The following is a 26,554-nucleotide window of genomic DNA, read 5'->3' as shown; positions in this document are numbered from 1 at the left end:
CTTAATTTCCTCCAAGGTCAAGGGTCCCTCTTAATCGCTCCTCAGAGGACCTGGAAACAATATTGGCCTCCCTCTCCTGCAGACCGAAGTAAGGAAAAGACTTGCTGAAACTAGTCCCCCCACCTTTTTTTTTCTTTTCATTAACTGTGCTTTAAGTCCCACCAGCCAGCTTTTTCTTTTTGTCATGCAAGTGCCTGACTTAAGTTTTGATGGCTGAGGCATCTACCCCCAAGATGGTTCTCTCACAAACAAGTCACCAGCCAGAGAGGACTAAATAGAGCCAGGCAAAGCACCACCACCACCACCCCCACTTTGTTTTAGAGATCTAGACTGATTTCAATGCCTGACCATTTGGGCCACTTGTTTCTTCGCTTCCTACACTTTCAATTCCCACTCTTATGTTTTAAATTCGCTAATTAAGATCAAGCCCACGAAACCCTAGGCCCTCGTCGTCTCGGACCCCAACAAAAGCAGAACCTCAAACCTGTTTCCTCTGTCCACCCACAACCCCACTTTGTGGCCTCAGGTGTGCCCCCTACTTTCCAGAACCTGTAAGTAATACACTTTCTTTTCAGCATTTCCTGATGATTTTTGCTGAGGGCTTCTTGCAGTCACAGTAAGAACCATGAGAGCTAGTCTGTCCGTACACTGGTTATCCATAGACTCAGGCGGGCACAAAACAACAGAATTTATTTCAGCTGTTACTAAGGGTAAGGTTTGGAACTCCCCAGGGAATCAGAAAGTCTAGATGAAATCTGAATCACAGAATTCTAGAGTTTATGTGGTAAGAGAGGCTGTGCAGCTGGTTCATTTGATACATACTGCCCTGCTCTGGAGTAAGAACTAAGAGAAATCAGCTTATCTTAACACTCATCGACAGTAAAAATAGGGCCCCGGGAGGGTCTCCAGGAACCCTTTAGTCCCTACCAGTAGCAGATGGCAGGTGCAACCCTGGGGGACCTGAGCAGCAGAGGCAGAGGAAAGAAAAACCCCCCATGGCGGAAGTGTACCTTCTCATTCTTAGCCTTTTTTTTTTTTTTAACCAGAGGAGAAACTATACTTGTGTAATTAAAAACTAAATTTTTAAATCACTTTTTCATAGGAGTTCCCCTTTGTGGCTCAGTCATAACAAACCTGACTGGTGTCCATGAGGATGTGGGTTCCATCCCCAGCCTCACTCAGTGGGTTAAGGATCCGGCTTCGCTGTGAGCTGAGGTGTAGGTCGCAGATGTGGATCAGATCTGACGTTGCTGTGGCTCTGGCATAGGCTGGCAGCTGCAGCTCTGATTCAACCCCTAGCCTGGAAACTTCTATATGCCACTGGTGTGGCCCTAAAAAGCAAAAAAAAAAAAAAAAAAAAAAAAAGAAGAAAGAAAAAAAATCACATGTTCTTAAACTACTGAGTGTGCTCAGTTTGGGATGTTACCAGGCTCTCATGTCAACCGCATCTTCAGGAAAAATTACTGTTTATCACTGAAAATTCACTAAGAAAAATAGGAAATACTCTTGAAGGATTGCAATATATCTTTTATTGATGTATTAGAAATATCTAAATAGTTCCATTACATGGATTTTGATACATCCTGAGCACATCGTCAGCTTGAGACTAGGATAGAACATGGTAGAGAACCAGTTCAAGCAACACACAGTACATCTGAAGTACCAACACACACAAAGGAGAATGGTCAAACGAAACCTGCATCTACTGGGTGAAATTCTAGGAGAATCAACAGTGGACTTAAGCACACAAACAAAGGCTTTGGAATGTCTAGGAATTAAACCCCAACTCCAGGCATTCCACTTTAGACTCACATCCTATAGTATATTTTGATAAACATTCCAAAGAGTCTTAAGTAGATGGGTTATTAAAACTACAGTTTGCAGCTAACTTCTGTAGTGACGCTAAGGCTCCCCATCATCTCTAATCGAGAAAGCATGTTTGAATCTAAAGATGCTTTTAAAAAGCATTCCTGTAAGGTTTGGTCACATGAAGAAAGTTGCCCACGTATGTATTAACCATAATTGAGTATTGCGGCAGTTGTTCTAGTTTGGAATAGCCTAATTCAACTAACGCATCGTCAGAGTGTGATAAAACAAGGTGCTATCCTGATACTGTCTACGGAAAGATCAGTGAAAAGGTCACGACTGACGGATGCAGGCAGTGACGGGCGTGAGCGTACCTCTTGCACGTTGGTGCGAGGGACAGGCTCTATTCTTAGTGGGCAGCTCCTCATGTTCAGCGCTTCACCTATAAGCTAATTGCTACGAATGTACCACGTTCACGACTGAGGATGAATTAGGCTTTCAAATCTTAGCTGAAGATGAAGAAAAATTCTCTTATGCAGTGTCTGGCTATCCCCACAGTTAGATACTGCTAGCCGAGGTTAGTTTTAACTGACACTAAGGACCACAGGAAAAGTATTTAAGATAGTGTGTGTGTGTCTGTTTAACGAGCTGCTGAGAACAATTGTTGTCTGTCTGGTTCTCTCTTTAATGCATTGCAGAGTCGTTGCTTTGCCTGGAATCCTGTCCACTTGGTGAGTACTATTACCATCTAAGTGGTCCTTATGGGTTGTCCACGTTAAACCAAGTCCAGGAGCCCTAGATTGTCACTGGCTTACGTGCTCTTCTTCCCATTTTTCTACCCTTCCTGCAACGTACAAGGGGCACTCATGCCAAGAATCCTGAAGGCCCATGTTACATATTAGTCATCTTACCAAATCACAATTTGGCTTGCCGTTAAGTTATTGTGAGAGCCCTCCTAGCCAGCCTGCACAGGCAGTTTCATTTCTCTTGACCTGTTACTGCCATCTACACAGTGGTCCTCCTAGAGCAGTAGAAACAGCTGGGGCGGGGGGGGGATATTGCCTCCAGGAGATGTCTGGCCATATCTGGAAATATTTTTGGTCGTCACAATGTGGGCAGAAGATGGAACTGGTATCAAGGGGGTAGAGGCCAGGGATGCTGCTAAACAACTTACAAGGCACAGGACAGCCTCCCACAGCAAAGAACTATCCCACCCAAAATGTCACTAGTGCCGAGGTTGAGTATGTGCCTGCCCTAAGGAATTACTTAAAAACAAAACACTTGGTGCATTCATAACCATCATTAGCACTTTCGATTGGGATATTCAGATAAACTTCTAGCAAATGTCATTGTAGAAACGGACTGATATGCAGAGCTTCTGTGGCAGAATTTAATTTCCTTTACAAATGAGCCTAGGGCTCAGCCTTTATAGAACCCCTGAGCATCTCAAAGGGACACTTGACTTTTTCCGGCTAGACTTTACTTCACTTTGTGTAAGGTATTATGTATTATTTGAGATTTTGAGGGTTCAGAGGTCTGAAAAATATTACAGCTTGTCACCTCTTATCCAGTTACTTCTGACTGCGCCAGGCACAGTTACAAGCTCTTTCATACATTATCTCATTTAATTCTCACCACACCCTTGCAAGGCAAAGCATTACTAACCCCATTTTACAGAAGAGGGAGGGGAGGCTTGAAGTTAAGCTGCTTCCTCAAGGTCCCCCAGCTGGTAAATGATGAAACAGAGATGCAAATCCAGATCTCAAGGCCTTTCTTCTTTCCTCTATGTGATGCTCTCCCCAAGGACTACTGATTTTTTTTTTTAACATTAGAGCAAATATATCTAAGCAGCATGAAAGGAAAAATAAGTGAGGAAATAACCAGAAATGTCTTCGTGGAGAATGTGGCTACCTTCCACCAAATGCGCTAAATGTCTGCTTCCCTTCTTGGGTTTGTGAAAAGTGACTTTAAAAGGTTCTACAGGTTATTTCGACAAATCTCCCATCACGTAGATAATTCAGGCAAAGAAGAAGCCAGATGTTCTTGAATTACCCAGATAAGTGACAGGAAAATGACAGTTTGCCTCCCTTAACATTTTCAGGCTACAGGTGGTCCCCACCACCTCTGGCCTGAGAACCATCGGCTCTGCCTTTCCATCTTCGCACATTCCATCATTGTGAATCATTCTAGTTTGGGGGAGATCTCACCAAGTTTTTGTTTGTTTGTTTGTTTGTTTTTAGAACAATCAGGAAATGCCTCCTGTGGGTCTATTTTATGAGCTGTGTAACATTGACCTCCAAATTAGCTAATAGTCCCCAACTATGACTATAACACAGAACCTGTGTCAGGGTGGGAGACCAACGCCATTCCTGGGCAAGGTTCATCTCTGAGGCACCCACTACTGTGACACAATAGAATTGGGGGTAGGGGTGTAGATGGAATATTTGGGGACTCAAACCACAGCCAAATTAGTACGTGAACAAAGTCTGTTACTGGAGTTCTGTAAGATCTCAACCTCAGTGTGCTATACCACTAAACCCCATGACACACAGTAAGAGGCAGAACCAACCTGCTAGAATTTCTCTGATGGGACAATTCTGCCTCTGTTCCTCCAGCTGTAACCCAGCTACCCAGATTTCATAGCCTCAGGATTGGTTTTGAGCTTCGGCACCGTCTCCCAAATATTAAAGCCTCGTTTTCTATGTAGGCACTTCATAGATTTATGACACATGACACACCCCAAATACCATCTCATAATTTAAATGCTTGTCTGTCTGATAGACAATAACTGGTATCAGCAGCTTAGATCATTGTACCTTCTCTGTGACTTTCAAACCCCAAAGGTTTTTCTTCCATTGGAGATTTTTTTTGGGGGGAGGGTGGAATTTCCTCTTCAAAACCCAGATACTCTCTGCTCTTTTCAAGCTCTTATCAAAACCCAGACATTATTTCAGAAGGGAAGCAGCACCCTGTTCCCTGTATCTTCTGAAGCGGCCACAGACCAGCATTAAGGGGTGTTCGGGATGCAGAAAATCTGCGTGCCTGTGTTGGTCTAGATTATGGTACTTTTCATAAACTATAGAGATTTAGAAAAAAAAAGAAAACCCTCTCTGAAAGCTTCTAGGTCATGATCTCTTCAAAGTCAGACAGCTGCTTCATCTGCTCAACTTGCATGGAGTGCCTTCTTAGGAGCTTCTTTTTACTTCTCAAGTCAACTCTCTTTGGTGAACTTGGGGCTACAGGAACCATGGATTTTAAGCCACTAGCAAGTGGAGAGGAAGGCTTGCTGCTCGATCTAATATCGGGGATAGGTGGGTTCAGATTGACATTTAAAGGCGGAAGGAAGCCAGGCCTGGTCTGAGAAATTCGGTCTAGTAACAGAGTTCCAGAACCCCGTCTTTCTAGGAGATGGGGTGGTCTGTGGCGTGCTGAGCTGGGGGATGTGCTGGGCACAGTATCCAGGGACTCCCTCGAGCCCTGGAAAAGGGACAGGTGGGAACTGTTGAGCTTCATTCGATCTAAGGGTCCTTTGCCTGGTTCAAGGGAAATAGAGTTGGGCAGTTCCGTCCCTGCCTGTAAATCTAAGTCATAGAGGTCATTTTCCAGCCGCTTAAGGGACACTGCATCTTTGAGAGCAGAGGGACCTGAGGGGCTGATACCTCCCTTCTCTTGGTCAATGGGGAGCGTTCCCCTTCTGGCCAGACGCGGGTGGGAAGCCTGACTTTTCTCATAGGCTGCTTTCCACGATGCCGGTGCTGAAGAGGCTGGAATCTTCAGAACCTGCTCTGTGACCGTGTGGAAGAGGCTGGGGTCTTTGCTATCGATACTGTTGGTTCTGGAGAGAGGTCCCCTTTTGGGGAAGGACACATCACTAATGCTCTTGATGACCTCGTTGTTTGTGCCAACACCATGGTTCTCGTCCTGACGTGTGGAGGCGGCCAACACGGAGGGTGCAATCAGGCCCCAGGGTTCGGACTGGAGCCTCTTCAGTTGGGGCAGACGGGCCCTTTTGAGGTTCCCAACTTTCCTAGTGGGTGACCCGGGGTCATTCAGAGCCTTCGAGGTGTTGCAGCCACTTGGATGCCCTGCCTGGAGGCTGAAGAAGTCATCTTCCTTCTCACTGGGTGGACAACCCAGGCCTGGGGCCTTCAGTTCAATGTCCGAGGGGGATGCACACAGTGGAGGCGACTGTCTGTCTGTCTCTTTGGGTGAAGGAGGGACATTAAGATACTGTTTGGTGGTTTTGGTGCCTGAAGAGGATTTATCTGTGGTTATGATAATCACCTCCTTGCCTTTGGCTCTGCAGGCATCCAAGAGATGTTTCAACGCATCCTTGTCATCTGCATTTATTGCGTAAACCAGAGCTGAAGCCCCCGTGCGATCCTCGAGGCTGGGATCCGCTCCATTCTCCAGAAGTAAGGAGACCACTTCTCCCCCAGCTCTTCTGATGCAAGCATGGATGAGGGCAGTCTTGCCGGACTTATCCTGAATATTGGGGTCAGCCCTGTTGTCCAGCAGGTACTTCACCATCTTGGACTTGCTGATGCTTTGCTGGTCCACATGCTTGGTGATGCATGCCACCATGAGAGCCGTCTCACCCTTGTCATTGCTTTCGTTGATATAGGCGCCACCTTCCAGGAGGAGTCGGGTCAGCCTGAGCCTCCCCAGCCACACCGCCTTTAAAAGTGAGTTGCCATCCGTTCTTAGTTCCGTGTCGTCATCCATCATACTGGCCACGGCTTAGCGTCCCTGAGCCGCAGTGGTGATCACACCTAGCAAGGGAAGAAGAGAGAAAGGTGTCATGTGTTCTGTTACTGATCTGAGCAGCATGGCGGTTACAGAGTCTGGATACAGTCATGTCCCATCCTGATCCCGTTAGGCCACCTGGCTTGGTTATTTAACTTCTCTGAGTCTGTTTCTTCATCCGTAACATGGTGGGGGTGGGGGTGGTCCTAGTAGCAAGCTACTTCGTAAAGTCATTGTGAGGATTAAATGAGATAGTGGATATAAAACACTTAACCGCACGGAAAGCAGTTGACATAATGCCTAGTATGGAGGAACCAATGAAACACGCATGCTCTTGCTGTGTTGACTGTGCAATACTTATCACAAAGCAGTTTAAGAAGCTTGATTTTCTGTCTGCCAGGACCTGTAACGTCCAAGTCCTCGGTAAGGCAAGGTCTGTGTCTATCTTCGTTCATTACTGTAGCCCCAGCATTTAGCAATGAGTCACACTTAATCGATTACATCATAAATAATGGTTTACCACATTGCTGTTCTAGGTATGTATCAAAAAGACCCAGAGGAAATGCACCAAAATGGTGATAGGATCATGGATAGTTTTCATTTTCTTCTTTTTGCTGTATTTCCTAAAATAAACATGGATTACAGTTGTCATGGGAGGAATACTGTAAAACAAAAGCAATCCAACTGTCCCCTGGGCAGGTTGTAGTCACCACTTTTCCAGCAGATGTCAGAGTTTTCATCCTCCTCATTCAGACTCTCAGAAGAGCTGGCATAATGCAGTGCTCCACCCTCCCCTCTGGTTGAACAGATCTGAGACAGAGGGATGGGCAGGGGATTGCATTTTTGCTCATAAATACTAGGAAATTAAAGCTCACACCAGTGCTTCCCCCCGCTGACTTTGAGAAACCCTAGTTTTCTGCTTTGGTTGTCCTCGTGTCAGTTACCTAATTCCTGGACTCAGAGCCTCCAAGCTGGGGGTTGATCCAGAGGTTTTCCACAATAAAGAGAAATGGTCTCCCAGAATCGGTGTCCCTCCAGCCCCTTGTCCCCAACTGGCCGTGCTCTGCCAGCCTGGTCCCTCTCTGCCAGCCTGGTCCCTCCATGTGGACTCTTTGTCCTTCAGGCTCCGCTGTACAGAGGTCAAGAAGCCTGAGTTTCCTGTCTCCTCTGAGGCGCATCGTCCTTCCTCTGACCCCACCACCCGGAGAGTTATTGATCAAGTTCTATTCCTCTGTTAAATAGGAAGTCAAAAGCTTTTCTTGGCTGAAATTGACAGATTAATATATATCCTTTTTAAACTTTTAATACAGGAAGAGACACTTTTTAAAAAAGCCCAAATCACACATACACACACGCATATATATGCATGTGTGTGTGTGTGTGTGTGTGTGTGTGTGTGTGTGTGTGTGTGTATTAAAGAAGAGGTATCTGGAGTTCCCGTTGTGGCACAGTGGAAACGAATCTGACTAGTATCCATGATGGATCTCTGGCCTCGTTCAGTGGGTTAAAGATCTGGCTTTGGCTGCAAGCTGTGGTATAGGTGGCAGATGCGGCTCGGATTCTGCATTGCTGTGGCTGTGGCGTGGGTCAGAAGGTGTAGCTTCAATTCACCCCTTAGCCTGGGAACCTCCATATGCTGCAGGTGCAGCCCTAAGGGGGGGAAAAAAAGGTATCCTTTACACAACCCCAGCCCTCCTTGAAGCCACTCTTCTTTTCAGAAATAACAGTGGCTACTAGTCTAGGGTATATCTTTCTGCTTCAGATCATTTTCTGCTTCTTCCAAAATGTATTGTGTGGTTTTATTTTGTTTTTAATTTATTTTATTGAAGTATCATTGAGTTACAGTGCTGTGTTAATTTCTACTATACAGCGCAGTGACTCAGTTATACATCTATATGCATTCTTTTTCATATTCTTTTCCATTATGGTTTATCCCAGGATGTTGAATACTGTTTCCCGTGCGAGACAATAGGACCTTGTTGTTCCATTCTCTGTATGATGGTTTGATCTTGTTGCAGTTGTGTTTATGTGTTCCTATGAGATTTTCTATAAAATCACTACCATCCAAAGACACTGAATGTTATTCAGTGTATTCACAAGAAGTCTCTGCTTCTGTCCCTTCACCTCTATGCTTCTTTCTTCAGTCGCCTGCCGATATTCTCTCCCTCCCTCTCCCTCTCTCTCTCTCCCCTGACGTGGCCTTTCTCTTCTGTTCCTGGCACTTGAACTCTTCTATGGTCCTGCATACGATCATTTTATTACAGTTCTACTTGTTGATAAGCTTGTTGGTCCCCACGCTCTGGACATTTAAAGCAGAATTTTCAAGGGCTAAATAAAGAAAAGGGAATGGGCACTGAAAACACACTGTTTTCTTTCTTTCTTTCTTTCTTTCTTTGGCCTTTTCTAGGGCCGCTCCTGTGGCATGTGGAGGTTCCCAGGCCAGGGGTCCAGTTGGAGCTGTTGCCGCCGGCCTACGCCACAGCCACAGTAACGCCAGATCCGAGCCACATCTGTGACCCACACCACAGCTCACGGCAACGCCGGATCCTCAACCCACTGAGCAAGGCCAGGGATCGAACCCGCAACCTCATGGTTCCTAGTCAGATTCGTTAACCACTGAGCCATGATGGGAACTCCAACACCCTGTTTTCCATTCCATCCTCGGGACCCTCCATCTCCTGGCCCCATGTCTTCAGCACCCTCACCTGCTACGCCTGTCCTCTCTGCAGAACCACCTCTCTTAAAGTCTGGTTGTTTCTCAAATGCCCCACTTTTTATTTTTCTTCCTTTTAGCACTGTTCCTGTTTCTAACTTTAAGACCTTCCTGCTCTTCTTTAATTATTCATCATCCCTCAAATCTCAGCTCAAATGTTACTTCCTTTTTAATCAGGAGAAAAAGCACTCAAGATCGAAGAGGGAGAGTGGAATAAAATTACCACTGACTCATATCCAGACTATATAAAGAACTCCTACAAATCACTTCCTCCAAAAGAGGATACACAAATGGCCACTGAGTACAGAAAAAGGTGCTCAGCCTTGTTAGGAATCAAGGAAAATCAAATTACAGCCCAATGAGATACCACTACACCCTCTAGCATGGTTAAAATTAGACCAACGTGCCAAGGATGGATGAAGATGGAAAGCATCAGGAACAAGTTGGTGGGGGCATAAATTGGTCCCACTAAACTAAGGCCTATATTCTGACTCGGGAATTCCATGCCTGGCTTTAGATGTGTGGTAGATTGAAAAGCATGACTGCAGAATCCTCCCATCACAGCATGCACACCACTTGAGATAAGATACTGCCTCTCCTCCCCTCAGAAGGAGAAGTTGATCTAGACTTGCTTTGGCCAATAAGATGCTGCCAAACTCGCTTCGACTTTCAAGGCAAGGCATCAATGAACCTTGCACCTTCAAGATGTGCTCTCCTGGGCATTTCCATTGTGGCTCAATGGGTTAAGAATCCATCATAGTGTCTTTGAGGATTTGGCTTTGATACCTGGCCTCCCTCAGTGGGTTAAGCTTTTAGCATTGCCTGGACGATGGCATAGGCCGGCAGCTATAGCTCCAATTCAGCCCCTAACCTGGGAACTTTCATATGCTAAAGGTGCAGTCCTAAAAAGAAAGGAAGAAAAAAAGATTTGCTCTCCCGTGACCCAGATGCCAAGGAAAGAAGTCTGGGGTGTCCTCCTAGAAAGGACACAGCACTTCAGCTGACAGCCCTGATAAACATGAGCATGTGTGAGAGGCCACCTCAGACCAGCCACGTCCCAGATGATTACAGCCGCATGAGGGAACCCAGTGGAGGCCAGCAGAAGTTCCCAGAGGCTGGTCCAAATTGCAGAAATGTGAACAAATAAACAGTTACTGGTTTAAGCCACTTATTCAGGGATAGTTTGTTCACAGCAATAGATGACTGGTAAATATGTGTAGCAGAACATGCAAAGGTGGTCCTGGCAGCACTCTTCATAAAAAACAAAAACTAGAACCAACCCATCAAGAAGAAAATAAAGAAATTATAGTATATTCATATTCATACGGTAGGATACTGTACACCATCTTTGCATTCCATCTCTTCTCTCTCTCAACCATGCACACACACACACAACATACCAAAAGAAAAAAAAAAATGAATACCTCATCCCCTGCGTTCAACTTTCTCAACTGGAGTATGGATTTGGTTAATCATCTGGTTCAGCCTCCTCCCCAGAACTCGGAGCCCCTTGAGGCAGGAAAACAGTCTTTTCTCCTTCATCAGCTGTGTGATCACTCAAAAGGGAGATAAAGGAAAAGATGGAGGGAAGGAGGGAGGAAGAGAAAAAGAAAAGGAAGGTGTGGAGGAGAGGTGGATGGATAATTGGGTCCTCTTTCTACGTTGCATGTGGTACAAATCACATAGTTCTGGACTAGCTCAAAGCCCGGGAAGAGAGAGAAGGAGGCAGGTAAGGAGAAAAAGAAGAGAGGAACGAAGAGGGTGAAATGTCTGGGAGATCCTTCAGTTGGAATCAGGGGCCATCTCCTCCCCTGAGCTCAGGCTTGTACCCCAATCAACTCTTCCCCAGCCCCTCAGGAGAGAGCAGGAGAGAGGTGTGGTATCTGAGTTGACCTCTGAGGTCTGGAATGTCCAGCCTCGCTATAGATAGAATGTTCTCTGTCCACAGGGAGCTATTTTTCAGGTTGTCTCTAACTGTTTTTTCACTGCGGGCCTTCCCCCTGAAATTCCTTAAATGATGAAAACGCAGGAGCTGAGGGTGAGGAGAGAATCAGATCCTTACCTCATTCTTGCAGCCCAGATAAAATATGCCACCCTGACATTAACTGTTGGTGTGCTGCATTTGTCATTTTACACTTTTCATGTCAAGAACATTGGGTTTTAAAGATCTCACACGGCTAGTTGTCAAGAGCCTTGTAAATGTCACCAGATGTTATGCATCACCCAGATTACATAGCCCTGTCTACTTCCCTCTCTCTGGGGGTTGGCCACTCACCTTGCTTTCTTGCCTGAGTGCCTTTAGCCAAGTCCATGCCTTGGTCTTTGAGTCAGGTTACTGCTGCTGCTATCACTGCTATAGATGGCCAAACCTCACACCTCATCTCAGCTAATCAGGAGAAACTGACTATTGACTTTCTCTGATAGCTGCCAGGTGTGACAAGATCACTCAGCTCAGAAATGTGGTGGAATTCACTTTTTTTTTTTTTTTTTTTTTTTTTTTGCCTTTTAAGGCCACACCTGCAGCACATGGAAGTTCCCAGGCTAGGGGCAGAATTGGAACTACAGCTGCTGGCCTACACCACAGCCACAGCAACACCAGATCCAAGCCACGTCTGTGACCTACATCACAGCTCATGGCAATGCCAGACCCCTAACCCACTGAGTGAGGCCAGGGATCGAACCCACATCCTCATAGATACTAGTCTGAGCCATGATGAACTTCCTGGGAATTAACTCTCTGTGGAGCAAATAATTGACCAATGGGTGATGGCAAGTGGGAAGTAGATATCGGCTGAACTCTTCCTTTTCTTCTCCTACTAGCCTGGTTTTGGTTTAAAAGACTTTGGTGGGAGGTGATGGATTATACAACTTCCACAAGACTGAGCAATTAGTGGCTTGTCACCCAGCCATAACCCTTGTATTTGCTCTTCTTCTTTCTTTGCTTCAGGTTTGATTTCCCCTTGTTCCTACTTCTCAGTGTTTTATAACCCAATAAAGTGTTAATATGTATGTTTGCCCTAATCTGACAGCAGCTGCCTTGCTTGAAGCATCACATGTCCCTATTAAATGCATATCCCCTCTCCCCCATTTAACATGAAGAAACTGAAGCCAAGAGAGAATCACTGGCTTGTCTGTGGTCATTCACATACCAGTGGGTGACTCTTCTGAGACTTTCTGCCAGCCCACAGTGACTCTTTCTCTCTGACATCGATCCCCGCCACACTCAGTGTTCAGCTTTTGGCAGGTGACATTGTCCTCTTTGTTATGCCCCAGGTGCTTGACTGACTGGACCTTGGATGGAATTTGAGATCAAGAAACACCAGTTATCTTGGGCTTGTTTGTAGGAACTGAAGTGTTAGGAACTCTGGAGACAAGGCTGCATTTGTGGGGTAGCCACATGCACAGAGAAGCAGAAAAGCTGATGTGCTCATGGAAGTAAACACACTGAGAAGCTAAGATGAGAACCCCCTCTCTCTTCAGAAGTTCAGCTTCCTCTGGGGTCTGTGAGCATTCTAGAAGCCATGTTTCTTTTTCACTTGCATTTTTATTACGTATAATAAGGTAAATCTTCATTACTTGCTGACTCATTCATTCATACATTTACTACCCACCACTCAATGTGTTGGCACCATGCTAGGTTTTGAGGACCAAGAAGTCCACAGAGTTCAGGATTGGAAGGATGAGACTAGAGGCTGGAGGTCACGAAGGAGCCTCTCCACGATAAAGAGGATCCGAACCACCAAAGTGAAAAGGTTATGGAAGAACCAAGCTGGAGAGATGCTTGAAAGGTAGAATTGAATAGTGACCCATTGGATGTGGGAGTCAACCAAGACCTAATTTACATTAACCTGGGCATTTATCCCCTACTGTGCATCACAGAGAAGAAACGTTAAGGACACCTAATGCTGGAAGCATTTGATGTCCTTCAAGGTTTCCAAGTTTGTTGGAAGAAAAGGAAGCAATCCTGATCGAGAAGAGCTGGTACATGTTCAGAATTTGGAAATTCCATCCCCTTTGGCAGCTCTGAGCTCCACCTTTGTATCTTTAAAAATTAGCAGCCCTAAAGTGGTGGGGTTCTTTTTCCATCACGCATTTCAGAAGAAGCATAAACAGAAATAAGCAAAGTTTGCCTGGTTCCTTCCTGCTCATGCTCCCTTTCCCTCTCCTCCTCGTCCTCTTTGCTTCTCAGGGCTGTTTTCTGTTTAACTCAACTCCACTATAATGACGGCTAACATAATTTCTGAAGGTTCAGGGAGTAGACAAGAAATGCTGAAAAGTAAAACATCACTAACACCAAAAAAAACAAAAAACAAAAAAAATCCTGAATCTTTTTTTTTTTTTTGCCTTTTTAGGGCTGCACGTGTGGCATATAGAAGTTCCCAGGCTAGGGGGCAAATCAGAGCTATAGCTGCCAGCCTACGCCACAGCCACAGCAACACAGGATCTGAGCTGCATCTGCATTCTACACCACAGCTCACAGCAATGTCAGATCCTTAACCCACTGAGCAAGGCCAGAGATTGAACCCTCATCCTTGTGGGATGCAAGTCAAAAAAAAAACCAAAAATCTTTGATGGAGGGGCTGAATGGGCAGAATGGTTTGCCTTTTTTGTCCAGAAACCCTTGGATTATTTTATTATTCTCAAAATTATGAAAGTCTTAGACTTTTGAAGCTCAAAGGAGGTGTCTTGTTCAGTCTTTCCCAGTTTATAAGTGGGGACTTTAAATAACAGAGATTTAGTCTTTAATCTCACCAAATTCAGGCTCTTTTGTGCCCATGGCTTTCCGGACCTGATTCGTGGGGAACAAGACTGCAGAATGACAGGCTGAGGGCTAAATGCGGGGCACAGTTATGTTTTGCTTGTCTGGAACTGTGCTTTAATTTTTAAACATTTGAATGTTTTAAGATGGATTTTTCATTGTCCAATTTGACAGAGGCCCCGCCATTCTCTGTAGTCTTTAACAACTGGCCCAATTCACACATTCAAGTTATTTACCTAGCCTCTGTAGGTATGCGGGTTTGTGATACTCGGCATAAAAGTAAAATACATGGAATCTGCGTCAGAGTGCTGTGTGTTTGTTCTTCCCATCACATCCTACCTTCTTACCTCTACAGGTTTGTTAGGAGGCTTAAAAGAGCTGATGATGTAGAAGCCCTTTTATGAACTTTAAAGTATGTTGTGCTGGAGTTCCCGTCGTGGCGCAGTGGTTAACGAATCTGACTAGGAACCATGAGGTTGCGGGTTCAGTCCCTGCCCTTGCTCAGTGGGTTAACGATCCGGCGTTGCCGTGAGCTGTGGTGTAGGTCGCAGACGCGGCTCGGATTTGGTGTTGCTGTGGCTCTGGCGTAGGCTGGCAGCTATAGCTCCGATTAGACCCCTAGCCTGGGAACCTCCATATGCCGCGGCAGCGGCCCAAAAAATGGCAAAAAGACATAAATAAATAAATAAATAAATAAAGTATGTTGTGCTGTGTGAACCATTAAAAATACCTAACGCTTTATTACTTCAGGGCAGATAAAATACCATTTACTTTATCACCCCTTCTTTTGAGTCACATTTGCATCCGATTTCCAGTTAAATTTCCCTTGTTTGTCACAGTGGTAAATCTTTCAGAGGGTTGAGGCATTGCATTGGTTTCAAGACTACTCACATTAGACCTAGTAGAAAAAGTATGCTAAAGAGGAGGGGCAACAGATTCCTGCAAAAGTCTGCAAAGTTCCTCATATCCTTATACAAAGGGCTGGATATACACCTTACTGTACTTTCTGACCCAGAGCAAGTTATAATATGCTTATTTCATATTCATCTTATTTCTGGCTATAGCTTAAATCTTTCTTGACTACTTCTAATATATATATTATAAACCTGGTGTCTTGTGGATCTTTATCAATTGCTTTACATTCTTTGTGGAACAATGTAGGATATAATCAATGAACATTTATTAGGTTGATTCATATGGAGTTACTGTTTCTATAAGTAAAAATGGTCAAAAAACCATCGGTTTCACATGATCCAAACTGTTACTTATGGTGCTTATCTAAATATATTTTAATGCTGTCATGCTCCATAATCCAAGTTCTTGAGGATGTGCCAGTCATGGTGGGAGAATTACAGGATAGAGAAGTAGCAGACCTGGATTCTAATCTCAGCTCTGCTACTAGGAAGCTGAATAATTAGGGGCAAGCATCATTTTGCCAAATGAATAGAAGAGCTCCAATTCGCCTTACCGGATTTTAAAAGGAGCAGATACAGGCAATATGTGAACATTCTTTATAAAGTCCTATAAAAATGCAAGGGGTTATTATGTTGAATTTAACTTACACAGATACCTACCTCCAAGCCATGTTTTTTGTTGTGCTCAGCACCCTATACAGTGCCACTAGGGCTCATTACCAATCCTTTTTCTCTTCCAGTCACCTGCCTCCCTTCCTTTCTTAACTCCACCACCCAACCACAATTCAGATTCTGCTGAGTCTTTCCGCATATACAATACCTTTGGTCACCCTCCTCTCACACTTCTGCAAGGGAAGCATTCTTATCCTAATTTTATAGACATGGAGCCTGAAGTTCAGACACGTTAAGTAATTCTGCCCAAGAACACACATTTGCAAGTTATACAGCTTTGATTCAAACTTTGTTCCTCTGATCCCATGTTCACAGCTCTTTCACAGTAAGAATTCTGCTCAGGCACATCTTCCGACCACTGCCACCTGAAGTGGAGTGTACAAATGCAGCTATACCATTTGGTGGTTTTAGAAACTGGGGCAAGTTGCTCAATCCCTCTTGCTTCAGTTTTCTCATCTGTAAAATGGGGTTCATAGCAGACAACTGTGGTGTAAATAACAATAAAATAACTCATGTAGAGTGCTCAGCACAGGGCCTTGGCACATGGAAAATACTCAATAAATGTTAATTTTGAAGAAGTTTGGGTACATCTTTCAAAATTCAGGAGGCCACACTGTTCAGCTGTACTATTTGTGGAAGCTTGGGGGCTATCTTTATTCTCCGCCTCTTCCTTCTGCAGTCACGGGAAGCAGTTAGAAGCTGATCAGAAATTGAGGTCCACGTTTGCTTTTGCGATTCGAGAATCCTATCTCCTGGCTCTAGGGGCGGCGTTAGGTAGTCGCCTGCCGCAGAGAGCTGCGAAGGTCTGGGGCGGAGGAGACAATGCCGCCCAGTGCTCAATGGGCGCCGCGCGGCCCTTGGGCTCTGTCCGAGGTGCTGAACGCCGCGGTATCGCGGTGCGCGGGCAGTGTGTCAGGGCGACCATTGTTGCCAGTGTCTGTGAGCATCTTCGTGGAGAAGGCCGAGTATGGGGGTCAGGTGAAACCAGGACGGTAAGTCCTTCTCCCATCATTTCTCTAAAATGCTTAGATTCATACTCTTTACAATTTCTTGCACCTTCTCGGCATCATAACCTCTCACCTCCTGTTCCTTATAGGTTTCTGCAAAAATGTGGACTTTGCTCCCCCTTCAGTCCCTGCAGAATTCAGACGCCTATCACCTAGCCCTGATCCGCAATCATTTCCTACAAAAATTCGGCCCCCTACGCATCTCATCCCCACGCATCAATGCAAAAATAAAAAATTCTAAATCCATCTTCCACTCCCATCTCCCACAATTTCCTGTGATAAAAGCACTCTCTCCTACCAGCCTCCCACTCATGCCTGTGGCTAAACTGTGTGGACTTACTTCTTGGGAGCTGAAGGTCCCACCCAGGTGACCAATGGAGACCCCTGGGGGTGTGCTTACCTGGTGGGGACGCTCACCAAGCGAGACCACCTGGGTCCAAGCCACGGGTAGTGTCATGACTCCAAAAGCAAAGTCAGGGGGCGCCCCGCACCCTGCCTGAGGCTGTGGGTTGGCTTGCCAGGCTGAACCAGCGCTGGGAGCTGGGGGAACCCGGGCCTCGCGGGTCCTGTTGAGTGACTTGCCCAGAACTTCTTTAAGGTTTATAAATAAAGCTTCTGCGTCAGTTCCTTCGAATCACTCCCTGCTCCTCCAAGTTGCAGTGGGAACAAGGGAGCTTTTTTAAAGAGAAAGAAAGCGTGAAAGAAAGACAAGAATTGTCCCCAGTTCTGGTTTGCAGATCTCCTGCGCCACCCCAGCCCTCCAGCTCCTTCTCCGGCTCTACTGGCTGATGAGGTGCTGCTGCCCGCGGGTGCCTGAGAGCATCTCTCCAGCCGAGGCTGGAGCGGGTTGTGTGGGTGTGTGTGCTGAGGAGGAAGGAGGAAGGAGGGGGCAGTGGGGGTGGGGAAGTGCCTACCTGCAGCTGCGGGCAGAGGCGCCGGCCACCCCGCCCCCTCATCCCCAGCTCTTGAGGGATTAGACTCCCTTAGCAATTTAGCTTGAGCCTCTAGGAGCCCCAGGGGGTGGGGGCAGATGGGGCATGGCGACCCTCAGGTCAGGAGTAGTGAGGGGACACTCCCAGAGTCTGACACTGCAGATCCCAGACCAGAGTAGGCATGTGAATTCCTTTCTCCTTTGCTCTTTCAGCAGCTCTGCCTTCCTCCAGTTTCCTTCGTGAAACACCCTCGAATCTCAGGATGTCTGTCCACAGCGTGGGAAGGAGAGGGAGAGAAGAGTGGGCGAGTGTGACGGTAAGATCTGGGGAGAATCTGATGATCACAAACCGTCGGATTCCATTCCAGCTCCATCCTTTAACCTACCTCCTACTTGTTCCCAGAGCTGCTCATCGACAATTTTTGTTTCCTTTGTGACAAAAGTAACTCACAGCTTGTATAGGATGCAAAGCACAGGGCATTATATTTAGAAAGCTTGTGGCCCCCCTCACCCAGCTTTTCATGTCTTTCTACTGTTAGTCCATCACCCAGAAGTAACCTGCATTTTCAAACCACAAACCCCCTGGTTTATATGATCTAGATTTATATAGACACAAAGTTCTGTTTTTGCAAAACAAAAAAAAAGTCCTATTTCTTCTTGAGTTAGTTTTAGTCATTTACGTTTTCCTAGATTATCAGCTGTCTCATTTACAATGTGAAATTCACAGACACAAAGTTACAACTAGTATCACCTCATGGTGTTTGCTCTTCTCTGAAACTGTACCCCTTTTTCACTCTTAATATTGTATATTTGTGTGTTCTCCCTCCCCAGTGCTCATTGTTTAAAACCAAACTTGCTGCAGGGCTATCAATTTTATTGACCTCTTAAAAATATAAATATCATCCTATAATCTGCCTTTATCACACGGTTTTCAATGGTATTACCTACCTTTTCAAGTAGCATCTATTAGTTATAAGCGATGAATAATATTTGGGGGGGAATCTTTCTCTAGAAAGCATTTCTAAGGTTTTGTATATCCAAATCTGTAAGTCTTATTTTTCATGGCTTCTAGATTTCTTGTCTTGCTTAGGAACACCCAGAATCACAAGAATAGTTGCTTAAATGTTCTAGTAACTTATAAATTGATTGTTATTGTTGTTGTGATGATGTTTCAATTATCACTTCACTTGGAAATTATATATATACACAGGGTAGGGTAAGGATTGGCTGAAGGTGAAAAGCCAACTGCCCCAACACCAAAACTGAATAGTCCATCCTTCTCTTGCTGATTCCAAATGCCACTCTGCGGCATATGGAGGGTCCCAGGCTAGGGGTCAAATTGGAGCTGTAGCTGCTGGCCTACACCACAATCACAGCAATGCGGGATCCGAACCACATTTGTGACCTATACCACAACTCACAGCAACGCATATCACATAGATATTCTCCCAACGAACTTTCTTTGGTTGGTGTATGTTCTTTTATAAAAGTATACTGCTGAATTTGAATTATTTATCTTAGGGCTTTTGAGGACATCTGTATTAATAAATAAAATTATTTTCTTTTTCCTTTTTAGGGGGTGGTAGGAGTCTCATGCAGGTTTGATACAAGGTTATGCTAACTTTTTAGGATGATTTTGAAAGCATCCTGGTTTTTCCTCCACACTGTTGTTTTTAAATTATCAAGATAGCTATCTGCTTTTGATAATTTAATAGAATGCATGTGTAAAACAATCTGGGCTTGGTGAATTTTAGAATGCTAGATCTTTAATTATCTTTGCAAAGTTATTGGTAAGGGAGTATTCATTTTCTGATTCTTCTTGAGTCAATTCTGGGCTATTTATATTTGCCTAGAAAAGAAGTCCATCTCATTTACATTTTCAAATTTACCAGCATAAAGTTATAAGTAGTACTCCTTTATCATTTTTCATCCCCACTGAATCTGTTCTTATATCCCTTTTTCATTCCTGATATTGTGCTTTCCCCTTGTTATTTTTTGTGTTTATATCCAGTGTTATTTTGCTGTGATCAAATTATATGATCAATGTAATTTCCATTTCCTTTTTAAGTGACTTATTAAAAATACTCTGGAGTTCCCGTCGTGGCTCAGTGGTTAACGAATCCGACTAGGAACCATGAGGTTGCGGGTTCGATCCCTGCCCCTGCTCAGTGGGTTAACGATCCGGTGTTGCTGTGAGCTGTGGTGTAGGTTGAGGACGCGGCTGGGATCCCGCATTGCTGTGGCTCTGGCATAGGCTGGCAGCTACAGCTCCAATTAGACCCCTAGCCTGGGAACCTCCATATGCCACAGGAGCAGCCCAAGAATTAGCAAGAAGACAAAAAAAAAAAAAAATACTCAAAGAATGTACTCAATACTCATACTTAATAAAGAAAAAAGGTACCTTCTGTTTTTTTAGATATGAACAGCACAGATCCACCTGTAAAGTTAATTGGGGGTTATTACCCTCTGTGTCTGTATTTTATACTGCAAGGCAGTAAAGTATATTAGTTACAAGCACAGACTCTGAGGTCAGGCTACCTGGATTTAAATCCTAACTCAGTCCCCTACCAGCCATGGGATCTTTGGTGAGCCATTAAACCACCCTCCCTCTGCCTCAGTGCTCACCTCCTTAAAATTGAGTTCATAATGGAGTTCCCATCGTGGCTCAGTGGAAATGAATCTGACTAGCATCCATGAGGACAAACGTTTCATCCTGGCCTTGCTCAGTCGATTAAGGATCCAATCTAGTTTTGAGCTGTGGTGAAGGTCACAGATGCAGCTTGAATCCCACATTGCTGTGGCTGTGGCGTAGGCCAGCAGCTACAGCTCCCATTCTACCCCTAGCCTGGGAACCTCCATATGCCGTGAGTGCAGCCCCCCCCCAAAAAAAAAATTGAGTTCATAATAGTATCTACTTCATAGGACTAGGACAGGAGGCATCTGAGTTAATACATGTAAAATATTTAGTGCAGTGCCCGGAAGTGCGTAAGCACTATGTACATCTTAGCTATGTTTGTCTACCTGATCTATTAATGTTTAAGTGAAACTGTTAAAGTCCCCCTGGATGCTTGAGTTTGGACTAAATGATGTGATCTGCCTTCTTTTGCATGCTGGAGATTCAGCTGTGAACAAGAAAGGCAAGTTTTCTCTCTTTGTGGAGGAACCTTCTAGATGGAGGAGATGGAGATTTATCAGCCTTTCCTCGGGGCGGGGGGGCTGTGCTCTGTTCTGTGCCATCCATTTCATACAAGAGGATGTGAGGCAAAGGCCTTTTATAACCTCTTTCAAGTCTGCCTTCTGGTGGTATCTCAACCACTTCCTCAGAGATAACATCCTATATGCTGGACCCACTTGATTAATAACAGTAATAATTAATTTTAAAAATAATGATTGCTAATAGTAGCAATAAACATTTTGCAACGCTTACTATTGCCAGTGCCTTCTAGCAAAGACCTTCGGGAACACATCCATAGTTAAACAAGTTGGACGTATTACTTGTTGCAGCAAAGGAAAACACATACCACAGGGGGGCATGGGGCATCTCCGTGAGGCATTAGAAAGAGTGGGTTATAGAATTTGGGCTTTGGTTGAGAGATCTGGGGAGCATTCATTCCACTCTTTTTTTTTTTTTTTTTTGGTCTTTTTGTCTTTTTAGGGCCGCACCCACGGCATGTGGAGGTTCCCAGGCTAGGGGTCTAATCGGAGCTGTAGCTGCTGGCCTACACCACAGCCACAGAAATGCCACATCCGAGCCCCGTCGGCAACCTACACCACAGCTCTCGGCAACACCGGATCCTTTAACCCACCAAGCGAGGCCAGGGATTGAACCCACCACCTCATGGTTCCTAGTCAGATTCATTAACCACTGAGCCATGACGGGAACTCTCACTCCAACTCTCACTCCGCTCTTAACAGAAGAGAACCCAATTTGATGGTGTCCTGACACCACATAGAAAATTATAGAGCGATCCTTGGCGCCTTGGTTCCCTGGGCACTTTGGGGTTTGTTGTTGTTTTTTGTTGAGATATAATTGACATAGGGTGTTATATTCATTTCAGGTGCATGACATAATGAGTGGATATTTGTATATCTTATGATATAACTGCCGCAATACATCTAGTTAACCTCTTTACTATACATAGTGACAAAATTTTCTGTGTATGTGAAGAGAACTTTTAAGATTTAGTCTTCTAGCAACTTCAAATATACAATACAGTGTTATCAGCTATGGTCCCCAAGGTGTACATTGCGTCGCCATGACTTATTTATTTTATAGCAGAGAATTCATTCTTTTTAACTCCCTTCTCCCATATCACCCACCGCCCCCATCCCCTCCCCACCTCTGGTAACCTCCAGTCTGGTCTCCAGGTCCATGAGTATGCACTCTGTTTTAAGCAAAGGAAGTATAGTGTTTCTTTCCCATTCTCGAGCAGTTTCTCTGCACAGAGTATCTTTTTAGTCAGTCCTTGTCCATAGGGAAGAGAATGACAGACTCATAGGTGAGTTCTGAGCTCTTTAGCTAAAGCTGTTACCGAGCCTTATGATCCGTTGATTCATTGTCTTCACACAGATTGGGAGGCTGAGTTCTAGAATTAGATGCTTCCCCAAGATCACTCAGCAAATCAATATCAGGACTGCCAGGCCTTGGGAGATCAGCATTGTGGTGTTGGCTGTGTTCCAGACTATTATACATTTTTAAATAACTTTTTCTGGGTTGTCATTATGAATGTGTTACAGATATATTCTTCAAAATACAGATGCAATACAGACTGATTCTTCTAGTCCTTTTAGTCTACCTTTTAATTAAAGAAAGCGTTTCTCTCAAATGTTTTTATGGCACATTTAAATCAGAGATGCTTTTTGCTGCAAGTACCTGAAAATTCCATCTACACAGAAGGACTTGTTTTCTTAACATAACAGAGTGTCTGAAGGTAGACAGTTGCTACTCATGGTTCAGAGGCTCTAAACTTTCAGGACCAGCAGTGATGCTGGTAGCCTTTCCCCTAAGTGTACTAGAAGGCTGCTGACAGCTCCAGGCATAACATCCACCATCCAGACAGGAAAACTGCAAAGGAATAGAGCCAAACACATCTGTCTGTTTTATCAGAGGAGCACAGCTTCCCCAGGAAGGCATCTCACAGCCGACTCCTCTTTGAATCTGTCTAATAGAGATCAGTCCTATGCAGAGATGTTGGGGAAACAGAAAGCAAGATTGCTGTGGCTGGCTTAGACCAAGAAATGACTCCTTTCCTTGATCTGGTCTAATGCCACCTCAATGACAATAGAACTCGGTTAGCAAGAAAATGAATAGGAAATAGAGGCGTTCCCTGTGGCACAGCGGGTGAAGAGTCTGGCATTGTCAATGCAGTGGGTACCACCAAATAAATAAGTGAATAAATAAGAAATGGATTCTGTGACCATCACAGTGCTTGTCATTAACACTTGGACAATTCAGATGACCAAGAAAAAAAAAAAAGAGAGAGACTATATATAGTATTTACAAGTATAATTTTATAAAACTAGAATTAAATAGAATGTATTGTATTCATCCTTCATTCTTTTCTTCCTTAAAAAAATCAGCCATAAGTGGTGTAGGCCGGCAGCTACAGCTCCAATTTGACTCCTAGCCTGGGAACTTCCATAAGCCATGGGTGTAGTTCTAAACAAACAAACAAAGTTAAAAAAAAAATCAGCTATAGGAGTTTCCTTGTGGTGCAGCGGCCTAAAGATCCAGTGTTGTCACTCCTGTGGCTCAAGTCAATGCTGTGATGCATGTTCAGTTGTCTGGCCTGGGAACTTTCACATGGCTCCAGGCATGGCCGAAAAAAAAAAAAAAATCAGCTATAAAACTATCAATTTAAATTACATACTTTTTAGGAGTTCCCGTCGTGGCGAAGCGGTTAACGAATCCGACTAGGAACCATGAGGTTGCGGGTTCGATCCCTGCCCCTGCTCAGTGGGTTAAGGATCCGGCGTTGCCATGAGCTGTGGTGTAGGTTGCAGACGCGGCTCGGATCCCGCGTTGCTGTGGCTCTGGCATAGGCTGGCAGCTATAGCTCCGATTCGACCCCTAGCCTGGGAACCTCCATATGCTGCGGGAGCGGCCCAAAGAAATAGCAAAAAGACAAAAAATTTAAAAATTAAAAAATAATAAATTACATACTTTTTAAAAATTTCAAAACCAAACCATATCTACTCACAGTTTACTTATTTCTTCCAGCGCATCACGAGCAACTGAATAGCTCTCTATTATATTTTTTAGTCTAGATAGTATCCAACCATTCACATGAAATTGGATTTTGCATCATGTTAAAACAGCTCTAGAGGAGTTCCCATCGTGGCTCATCAGTTAACAAACCCAACCAGTATCCATGAGGTTGTGGGTTCGATCCCTGGCCTCGCTCAGTGGGTTAAGGATCCAGCGTTGCCATAAGCTGTGGTGTAAGTCGCAGACGCAGCTCAGATTCGATCCCTTGCCTGAGAACTTCCATGTGCTGCAGGTGTGGCCCTAAAAAAACAAAAACAAAAAACAAAAACAACAACAACAACAACAACAAAAAAGCTCTAGAACGAATAAATCGTTTTTAACTAAATATAAATAAATACATTATATATTTTTACTCTGAGAACTTACTTCCACAACATTGCATGCTGTTCTTTTACTTTGTTGTTAGCGGCTATGTTGTATTTTAGTACATGCATGATGTACTAAAATAATTTTTTTTATCCAATTCTGTTAAAGGTATGAAGGCTTCACGTAGTTTCTATTATCAATGGCATTGCAATGAAGATCCTTTAGTTAATCCTTTTCTAATTTCAGAATTATTTCCTTAGAACAACGTATTTGAGGTTTTAGACAAAAAGTATGCAGATTTTTAATTTTTGGGGTACAGATTGCAAATGTGTTCTCCAGAAAGATTGTGCCAATTTTCATTACCCTTTGCTCATTTTAAAGGCATCCTCAACCACACTGTGTCTCATTATTAAAGAAATGCACCAGGAATGTTCCCATTGTGGCTCGGCAGGTTAAGAACCTGACAGAATGTCCTTGAGGATGTAGGTTCAATCCCTGGCCTCACTCAGTGGATTAAGGATCTGGCATTGCTGCAAGGTGCAGCATAGGTCACAAATGTGGCTCAGATCCAGTGTTGCTGTCGCTGTGGCATAGGCCTCAGCTGTAGCTCCTGTTCAACCCCTAGCCCAGGAACTTCCATATGCCGCAGGAGCTGCCATAAAAAGAAAAAGAAAAAAAAAAAAAGAGAGAGAAGTGTGCCAGAATGGTAATTTTACAATGCATCAGGTTATTGTTTTAATCTGGGTTTTTTTGTTGTTGTTGTTGTTACTAGTCAGGTTAATTTTTTTTAATGTTTATTGCCTATTCATAAATTGCTCACTTACATCTTCTAATAATTTTTCTGTTGCTGTTGGTGATTCACACTTGATTAGAAAATAGACATAAAGTAAAATTATTCATAATTTTCCTACCCAGAGATAATCACTCTTACTCACCTGTTATTCATACGGGTTATATATTTGTTTCTCTCTTTCTCTTTCTCATGCCCCATCCATCCATCTATTTATTGTTCAATCTGTCTATCCACCTATCTATCTTGTGATAATTTCCTGTTGATAAATACCCAAAAGTCAGATTGCTGAGTCAATGGATGTCAAGAATATTTAGGCTTTGAATAATATTTGTCAAATTGTTCTGTGAAATATGATAGCAGGGTATCACTCCATGATACACCCTACAGTCATACTGTTTTAAAAAAACATTTGCCAACTTGAGAGGCAAATTTGTAAGTTTTCTTCTATGTCTATGATCATATTCTCATTTGCTATCCCTAATGTTGGCTCTTTGGGGCCTTTTTACTCTTTTTTCTTAAGAGTTGATTGAGTAAATCAGCTATAATGGGCAAAAATAAAAGTCATTATAAAATGCTTAACAACAACAAAAAGAGTTGATCAGGACTTGTCTATATTGTTTTTCTTCTAAACATAGACTGTTTACATTTGCTAGTGGTAGCATTTTTCTATTTTTAATTCACTGTGTTTCGGAGCTCCCATCTTGACGCAGCAGAAATGAATCTGACTAGGAACCATGAGGTTGCCGGTTTGATCCCTGGCCTTGCTCAGTGGGTTAAGGATCCAGCGTTGCCCGTGAGCTGTGGTGTAGGTCACAGACACAGCTCAGATCTGGCATTGCTATGGCTGTGGTGTAGGCTGGCGGCTACAGCTCCGATTAGACCCCTAACCTGGGAACCTGCATATGCCGCAGGTGCGGCCCTAAAAAGAAAAAATACAAAAAAAAAAAAAAAGAAAGAAAGAAAGAAAGAAAAAGAAAAAAAGATGTTTTCAGTTACTAATGATGTTGATCCCCTTTTCATGTTTATCAGTTGTTCATATTGTGTGTGTGTGTGACTTGATTGTTCATATTCTATCCCACTTTCTATTTGACTTGTCTCATTACTTTTTAAAGCTTTCTCTGTATTTTATATTTATACCCTTTATCCTTTATATTACAAACTTTCTCCAATATTTTATTTGTATTTTAGTTTTACTATGTTGCTTTTGTCATAAATCTGTTTTAATTTTTAAGTTGTACAAATCTATATTTTCCGTTAACATTTTGGCCTTTAAGGTACCATGCTTAGAAATTTTCTGACCTGAAGATGATGATAAAAACCCCAGCCTTCTTTAAACATTCTTAGGTTTTGATCTTTTACCTGTAGGTTTTTGCTCCATCAGGTATTTAGTTTGTGCAGTTAACTAGACGTGCTTGGGGATTCATTGGATTCCGAATGACAGACTAACTACCTCAACAAATTTCTTGAAGAATCCATCTTTTCCTCACTGCTTTTAAATGTCACCTTTGTCATGTATAAAACTTCCATAAAATCTTGAACTTGTGAGCTTCTCATTCTTCTGTTGCTCTGTCTTTCCTTCTACTTATGTCACTTCACTCTGATTAAGTTTATATTACAGTTTTAAATGTAATGAAACAGA

The 26,554-nt window shown here is 43.8% G+C and overlaps 1 protein-coding gene and 1 long non-coding RNA gene across 4 annotated transcripts in view; one reads left to right on the top strand and one right to left on the bottom strand.

Annotated features, from left to right (window-relative positions):
• Positions 1-26,554, top strand: part of LOC110261544 (uncharacterized) — a 68,139-nt gene that overhangs the window by 8,922 nt on the left and 32,663 nt on the right. Inside the window, exons 2-4 of one of the 2 annotated variants that reach the window (XR_002345770.2) lie at positions 6,113-6,221; positions 6,431-6,491; positions 17,762-17,865. This is a non-coding gene — a long non-coding RNA (uncharacterized LOC110261544). Of the gene's footprint in view, positions 1-6,112; positions 6,222-6,430; positions 6,492-16,399; positions 16,603-17,761; positions 17,866-26,554 lie in introns of those variants that run through there. The other variant, XR_002345769.2, reaches the window with a different exon arrangement.
• Positions 1,507-17,914, bottom strand: ANKRD34C (ankyrin repeat domain 34C). 2 transcript variants are annotated; one of them, XM_005656254.4, is made up of 2 exons: positions 17,018-17,914; positions 1,507-6,578 (listed from the first exon to the last, which is right to left on the bottom strand). In XM_005656254.4, the coding sequence occupies exon 2, from the start codon at positions 6,532-6,534 to the stop codon at positions 4,927-4,929; it is 1,608 nt and encodes a 535-aa protein (XP_005656311.2). In that variant the 5' UTR covers positions 6,535-6,578; positions 17,018-17,914; the 3' UTR covers positions 1,507-4,926. The 2 variants fall into 2 exon arrangements, with proteins under 2 accessions (XP_005656311.2, XP_084824518.1); XM_084968392.1 differs by lacking the exon at positions 17,018-17,914 and adding an exon at positions 10,690-11,280.

The sequence above is a fragment of the Sus scrofa genome, chromosome 7 (assembly GCF_054392235.1).
Source record: "Sus scrofa isolate SSC_HxYL_T2T_F1_AM1 chromosome 7, Sscrofa_HxYL_maternal_Yorkshire_Landrace_v2.0, whole genome shotgun sequence".
Taxonomy (NCBI): Eukaryota; Metazoa; Chordata; class Mammalia; order Artiodactyla; family Suidae; genus Sus; species Sus scrofa.
The sequence above is the reverse complement of the archived record's forward strand: the minus strand, read 5'-3'. Positions and strand labels throughout refer to the sequence as shown.

Coding starts and splice junctions, on each gene's coding strand:
- ANKRD34C (XM_005656254.4), bottom strand. CDS start 6,534: ATGATGGATGACGACACGGAACTAAGAACGGATGGCAACTCACTTTTA.